The 7,710-nt window shown below is 40.5% G+C and overlaps 1 protein-coding gene across 5 annotated transcripts in view; it reads left to right on the top strand.

Annotated features, from left to right (window-relative positions):
• The first annotated feature begins 491 nt into the window (after positions 1-491).
• The window catches only part of SCAF4 (SR-related CTD associated factor 4), a 63,658-nt gene continuing 56,439 nt past the window's right edge, over positions 492-7,710 (top strand). For all 5 annotated transcript variants that reach the window (XM_058184698.1, XM_058184696.1, XM_058184699.1 and 2 more), the window contains exon 1: positions 492-704. In XM_058184698.1, coding sequence (XP_058040681.1) covers positions 675-704 — 30 coding nt within the window. In that variant the 5' untranslated portion in view covers positions 492-674. The remainder of the gene's footprint in view (positions 705-7,710) is intronic.

The following is a 7,710-nucleotide window of genomic DNA, read 5'->3' as shown; positions in this document are numbered from 1 at the left end:
TAATTTTTTCGGATTGGTAGACCCAGAAAGCCTCACTCCTGAAGCACCTTAATCCCCACCAGCAATGGGTTCATTTCCAACCGTCCACAGGATTACAACATTCGTTCTGACGTTTTTAAATTGCAAGAATGGAAAAAGTAACGAATTTTTAAAAATCGCCCTTTTGATTTTAACCGGCGTGTATTATTTAAATGCTGATTGATATTCGTATTTATCGTTCACGTGAAGACATCAAAATGTTCATTAATCAAGGGCAGGGTACCCTTAAGAAAGCCTTCGGAAGTATTCCGCCAAAGCCGAGAAGGGGAAAAAAAAAAGAAAGCTCAATCGCATGCGTTTCTTTGCGCGCGTGCGCACTCGCTCACTTGTGTGTCTATGGTTTTTGTCCTGCGGTCTCCTTCCTCCGATGGGTGGCGCGAGGCTTGGGAGGCCCTTGCTATCCCAGGGTGCTGTTCGCGGCGTGCAGTTTGCCGTTCCGCTGGAGAGAGAGAGAGAGAGAGAGGGCGAGAGAGAGACGGTCTGTGCGAAAACTTCGCCAACGAGTCGCTGCGGGCTGCCGCCAAAACGGACATGTTAGCGCCGAGGCCCTGAAGGCGGGACGCTGCTGAAAACGACGTTCGGCCATCACCTTTCAGCTCCTCGCGCGCGGTAGCGTAGGCCGCCGACCGACAAACATGGAGGCAGTGAACGCCTTCAACCAGGAGGTGAGAATGGAGTCCGGCGGCCGAGCGCGGGGCAGCCAGGCCCGGCAGGGCTCGGCCTCTTGGATGGGAGGAGGTGGTTGTTGGCACGGTCCCTAACTGGAACTATGAGGAGGTGTTAGTAGTGGGGACGGGCTTGAGTGGAAGAACTATCCGGGCTTTTGGGCTTCCCCCCCCCTCCTGGGCCCGGCATGTGTGAGTCCAAGCTGCATCGGGTGACACGAGACCTCGGAGGCCTACCTCCGAGGGCTCCCCCTTGCCTGTGAGGCTCATTCCCTCAGCCTTATGAAACCTGTTAGCCCTCAGAGAAACGACCTAGTTTGCCGCGGTCCAAATTGTGGAGGAAACTTTGCAGAGCTGTTTAAGGTCAGCTGTATAGGCAGAGAGTCGGGGCGGTGGGGGAGACCGAAAGAAAGGGAGTAGAAGTTCGTCGCTGCGCGCCTATCTGCGCGTTAGGTCACGCTCCTCCTGTCGGCGGAGTGGGCATTCCCATTGTGTGTATGTGCGCCAGTTTGAGGAGAGAGATGGGGTGGAGCGAAGAGGAAGTGTTTGGCCTTTTTCCTGTACAGATGTAATGAAGAGCTCAGCGTGAAACCAGAAAAAAAAATCGTTTACCGTCTAGTATTCGATCTTTCAAAACGTTGGTTAGATGTTTGAGCCACTCTGAAGTCTCACCCATTTTTGTATTAGGGAAACGGGAGACAAACAGTAGTGCTCAAATTGGTGAGGAGATTGAGGGAAGATGAATTAGACACTCTGGAACGTTATTTTAACAGCAAGGTTGTGAATATGAAGAGGCAGTTGCAATTAATCCTCGACTTACGACCACAATTGAGCCAAAAATATATGTTGCTAAGTGAATGTTGCCCCATTTTAATACTTCTCCTGCCACATTTGTTAAGCGAACCACTGCAGTTGTTAAGTTAGTAACATAATTGTTAAGTGAATCTGGCTTCCCCGTTGACTTTGTCAAAAGGTCGCAAAATGTAATGCCATGATTCTGGGACACCGCAAGCGTCATAAATATGAACCAGTTGCCAATTATTTCAGTTTTGATCATGTGACCATGGGGGGGGGTACTGCAGTGATCAAGTGTGAAAAATGGTTATAAGTCACTTTTTTCAGTGGTGCTGTAACTTTGAATGATCACTAAACAAGCTGTTGTAAGTCGAAGATTACCTGTATTGAGCAAATAACTTATTTTATAGACAGTATTATAGAATTTCAAACAGTGTTATACATTTCTTTGAAACTTCCCATGGGTTTTTGCAGTAATTCACAAATTAATATTCATAAAAGTAGTACTAAAACTATGAACTACAGAGGATGTGTATGTGTTTTGTTTAGCTACATATCTGAATATAAGTTTTCTTTAACAGAAAGTACAATGGAAATTTCATGCTTTAACTCATTGAACAGAAAGCTCTATAAAATTAATTCACAGCAATTATTGTAAATTGAGCTAATGGATCACTATAGGTAGTCCTTGACTTACTATCATAATTGAGATCAGAATTTCTGTTATTAAGCAAGATGGTTAAGTGAATCACACCAAATTTTATGACCTTTTCTGCCACAATTGTTAAGTGAATTATTGTAGCTGTTAAGTGAGTCTTGTAGCTTAAGCAAATCCAACTTCCCTTGTTTACTGTGCTTGTTGGAAAAAAACTCAAAGTTGCAAATGGTGATCATATGACCTTGGGATGCTGCAAACATTGTAAATGTATTCTGGTTGCCAAGTGGTGAAATTTTGATTATGTGACTGTGGGCATGCTATAACGGTTGTAAGTGCAAGGACCAGTTGTAAGTCACTTTTTTGTAACTTTGAATGGTCACTAAATCACTACCTGTATATCCCTCCTGGTTAAATATAGATATAAGTAATTTGTAGCTACATATGACAAAACTGCATTTAAAGCACAATTCGTTACAAAAGTGGTGGATTCTTTGGTTTTTGGATCCATAAAGAATTAATCTTTAAATTAGGTGAGTAACAGAGATCTACATACAATTGTCTAGAGTTCAAATGCTTCTCCTATGCTTTTCAGGGTTCCTACACTTGAATGGCAGATTCAGAATGCTACTCCTTTTTTGGGGTCAGATAAAGATGCTATAAAGTAGTCTTTCTCAGCCTTGGCAGCTTCAGGACGCTGACTGGGAACTTCTGTAGTTGAAGTCCATATATCTTAAAAACCGCCAAGGTTGAGAAGATAAAGTGCTGCCTTACTTTGAGTCAATAAATGTAATTCATCTACAGTATGTCACAGAAGTGAGTACACCCCTTTACATTTTGTAAATATTTAAGTATATCTTTTCATGTGACAGCACTGAAGAAATGACACTTGGCTACAATGTAAAGTAGTGAGTATACAGCTTGTATAACAGTGTAAATGTGCTGTCCCCTCAAAATAATGCAACATACAGCCATTAATGTCTAAACTGAGTGACAACAAAAGTGAGTAAATAATTGGAAGGGATATTGTCATTTCAAAATGGACACCATTAACTATTGCATACAGTAGTTGCTTACCTTAGAAATAACATTTAATTTCAATAAAATTTCTAGTAAGAAAATGGAAAGTTGCCTAATGATCCATAATGAGTAAATATGATTTTGCATACTTAGATAGGATTAGGTCTGAGACATAGTCATAGCATTCATCTTTATTTCTATATAGCAGTTGCATATATGTGTCCTAAGAAGGATGGGAAGAAGCTGCATTGCTCCCATTCCCATTCTAGTTCAATAGCTGGAGATTAAAGTATATCTGTGTGTGCTTTGAGATTTCCCTTTTCTCTCAATGGAGGAACAGCCTGACCCTAAAGTTGTGGGTGCTTCAGTACTATATGTTTTCAATGGGAAGATGATTTCTATACTGGGCACGGGTTTGGACTAGACTTCCAAGGTTTTGCTGTTTCTGTGATTCTATTTCTTTCCTGCACATTCCTAGAAATACATAAGGAATATATATTCTGCATGTCCCTAGTGTTATAAGGCAGTTAAAGTGACACATGCCCCTTGTTTTTAATTTGGGTAAAGTCCTAAACTTTTTAATTCTTAATCATTTGATATATAGAAAATATAAATTTTATTGTCTACAAAAGGGTAGTTCTGTTCATTCCTGCTGTTTCAATAACAGTACAAACAGTAATTAAATAATTTTAATTATTTTTTTTTTGAAAATGGTAACATTTTTCTTAAAGTCATTGTGTTAAAATTATTTTTAAGAATGTTAGGTTAATTTTCAAAGTGAATGAGTATTGGTCTCAGATATATTGAGTTAAAGGTGTATTATATCTGCCCAAAGTCGCTTATCACTATGATGAATGGCATAAACATTTAATAAATGAATAAAATATGTAATTGAATATTTTCTTCTTAAGCAGTTCTAGGTATAAAGTATAATAGAATTTAAAACATTTTAAGAGAAATAGCTGTCCAACTATGTTTTATCTATAAATTAAATATAAAATATTAAAATTGTAGCACTAATTAACAAAGTCAAAGCAGTCACTGTAATAAAATCATTTGAAGTTGAAACATCCCAAACTTGAAACACTCCATTTCAAGACTATTACCCTGTAGTTTAAAACAGCTTTCCCACTTCAGAATATGTTGGCCTAATTGTTGTGGAACTATTTTGAACTGAAAACACATTCACTCAAATAGAAGTCTTGAGACTTTCTTACAAATGGATGGTGTGGCATTCTATTGATAGAGCCTTCTTCTTCTTTTGACAATTAAAGAGCTGTCAAAGAAAGGTCACAGAGAAAGTCCTCTGATCCAGATATTAAAATATGGATAAGTTGATATAAATTAAGACACTACTTCAAGTAATTCACAAGGATGTACAGTGTACCTTCTAACTAACAGTATAAATTTTAGTTTCTGTATAAAAAGGGTTATATGTCCTTCTGCCTCCAATCATGAGTATTTTATTTTTACTTTCTGTTGTGAGACATGAACTAAAAATAAAAGAGAAACATGGAAAGGAAAAAAATCCACAATTTTGTCTAATTTGTAAATTCTTATGGTCCTCACAAAATGTATTAGCTTTTTCTTTATAGGTAAAAAAGCATAAGTATAGTACATTGTAGTGCAATGAAGAAATTGCAAGGCTTGATGGCAAGAGTGAAAGTATAGAGGAAGGAAATCCCAAATACTTTATATCATTTGGTGGCAAGCACTGTTCTTAATGGTTCTCTATTCTTGAGATGTATGATACATACAACTCATTCAAGGACATTGCCTGTAGACCTGGAAAGGTAACTGTTGTGTGAATATGGTATTTTAGAAGCTCAGAACGTAGTACAAATAGTCCTCAATTTAAGAATCAGTTCTGTTTCTGAAATCGGTCCTTAAGTCTAATTTGTATGCAACCTGGAACAGTTTTAGTGTATAATATTGTGTAATGAACCATTGTGTATTTAATTTGAATCATTGTGTATTTAACTCATTTTTTTCTATAATAGGCTCTGTTCTCAATTATAGGTTGTTCTTATACCAGGGCACTTTTAACCTGGAGACTTGCTGTACAAGGAAAGACAGTTTCTATTATCATTTTCTAGTGATTATCAATATAAGAAGCTTTTGTTTGCAATATTGACAGGGTTTATTTTCTCCATTTTATAGAGTGGTATATATACAATATGTTGCATAACTTGTAGAGGTAACCATTTGGGAGAGTTACTGCATACCTTCAGGCAGATATGTGTTACCAGTCTCCTTGCTCAGTACAAGCTTATGTGGGAAAGATAATATTTTAATATTAAATGTTAAAATCTAATTTAAAGTAACATTAGAATGAAGGGAATGAAGCAAATATTAAATTATAAAGTTCATATTCTCTTCTCCCTCCAAATTATGCACAATGTTTTATCTGTGGTGGCCAGCAACTATTGTCAACTAGATCAATTGTGCCATTAGAACATACGAGACGAAAATAATTTTCTTCACTAGAGTGGTCCTCTTATGAATAACCCTATGGACTTTTGGGATTCTGGGTTTCTGATCTCACAATATGGGGATGTCACAGTCAATCCTGCTGATACAACAATATTATTTTGAAGAAGGTTCACCAAATCAGTACCATATAAGGCATCTGGGGCCATCACTTTTTATGTCTTAGCATACAGAATATTATCCAAACAACTCTTATACCTGATTTCCAGAGACTTGTTATCAAGATAACAAACTGTTGGCAAACTAATCAAAACTATAATTCTTAAAATAGCTACAGATAGATTAATGCTCAGCATTACAAGACAAGATAGAAAGACCTGCACATGGATTAGAAAAACAAAATTATACAACATGATTAAGAGAGCAAAAGAATTGAAATGGAAATGGCCTGATCACATAGCAAGAAGAACGGATGGCAGATGGACCAAGGCAGTAATAGAATGGATCCCACTTGATTAAAAAACGTCCATGAAAGAGAGCTAAAACAAGATGGATCGACGTCAACAAGTATTGTGGGCCTAATTGGTAAAAGAAAGCTCAGGACCATATTGGTTGGAAACATGTGGAAGAGGCCTTCATCCTGCAGTGAATAGACAATGCCTAAAATGATGATGATGAGATATATGTGGATAAAAAATGGAATATATAAAATGCCCAGTCCAAGTAAATTCTAGTTTTCCCTTGCTTAGTGGCAGCAAACTATTTGGAGAGTCCTTAGGAAAATACTGATCAAAACCAAGGAAAAACAATCCATTTTGGTCAGTTCTACCAGACATACAGACAGACAACCAAAACTATCTACTTGTAGGTGTGGAACTGTTGAAACAATGGTTACACAGAAGCACCCTCTTTTCTGCAGGGCACAAGGGAAGCACAATGCTTCCGGTTCTGGAAAAAAATGGCCCATAATGAACAATGAGTTTGCTTAACCATTGCGTTTGCTTAATGAGTCCCAGAGAGCAGGTTGTAAAATTGGATGCAGTCACGTACCGACCTGTTCAGGACTATCGCCATAATTGCAGGCTCAGCTATTGTTGTTAAGATGGTGTTGACAGGGGGGTAGAGATCGGCCGCGAGGCGCCTCGCTTGTGGGGTGCCTCGGGGGTCGATTCTCTCGCCTCTCCTGTTCAACATCTACATGAAGCCGTTGGGCGAGGTCATCAGTGGCTTTGGGGTGAGTTATCAACTGTACGCTGGTGATACTCAGCTGTACTTTTCCACCCCGGGCCACCCCAACGAAGCTGTCGAAGTGCTGTCCCGTTGCCTGGAAGCCGTACGGGTCTGGATGGGGAGAAACAGACTCAGACTCAATCCATCCAAGACGGAGTGGCTGTGGATGCCGGCATCGCGGTACAGTCAGCTGCAACCGCGGCTGACTGTTGGGGGCGAGTCATTGGCCCCAATGGAAAGGGTGCGCAACTTGGGTGTTCTCCTGGATGGATGGCTGTCGTTTGAAGATCACTTGGCGGCCGTCTCCAGGAGAGCTTTTTACCAGGTCCGCCTGGTCCGCCAGTTGCGCCCCTTTCTTGACCGGGATGCCTTATGCACGGTCACTCATGCTCTTGTCACTTCTCGTCTGGATTATTGCAATGCTCTCTACATGGGGCTACCCCTGAAGTGCACTCGGAGACTCCAGCTAGTCCAGAATGCAACCACATTGCTCCCGAGTAACACCACTCCTGCGCAGTCTGCACTGGCTACCTGTGGTCTTCCGGGTGCGCTTCAAGGTTTTGGTTACCACCTTTAAAGCGCTCCATGGCTTAGGGCCTGGGTACTTACGGGACCGCCTGCTGTTACCACATGCCTCCCACCGACCCGTCGCTCTCACAGAGAGGATCTTCTCAGGGTGCCGTCCGCCAAGCAGTGTCGGCTGGCGGCCCCCAGGGGAAGGGCCTTCTCTGTGGGAGCACCTACGCTCTGGAACGAACTTCCCCCCGGTTTACGCCAATTGCCCGACCTTCGGACCTTTCGCCGGGAACTGAAAACTTATTTATTTATCCAAGCGGGACTGGCCTGATTTTTCAATTTTTAAATTTTCAATTTTTA

Source organism: Ahaetulla prasina, chromosome 5 (assembly GCF_028640845.1).
Source record: "Ahaetulla prasina isolate Xishuangbanna chromosome 5, ASM2864084v1, whole genome shotgun sequence".
Taxonomy (NCBI): Eukaryota; Metazoa; Chordata; class Lepidosauria; order Squamata; family Colubridae; genus Ahaetulla; species Ahaetulla prasina.
The sequence above is the reverse complement of the archived record's forward strand: the minus strand, read 5'-3'. Positions and strand labels throughout refer to the sequence as shown.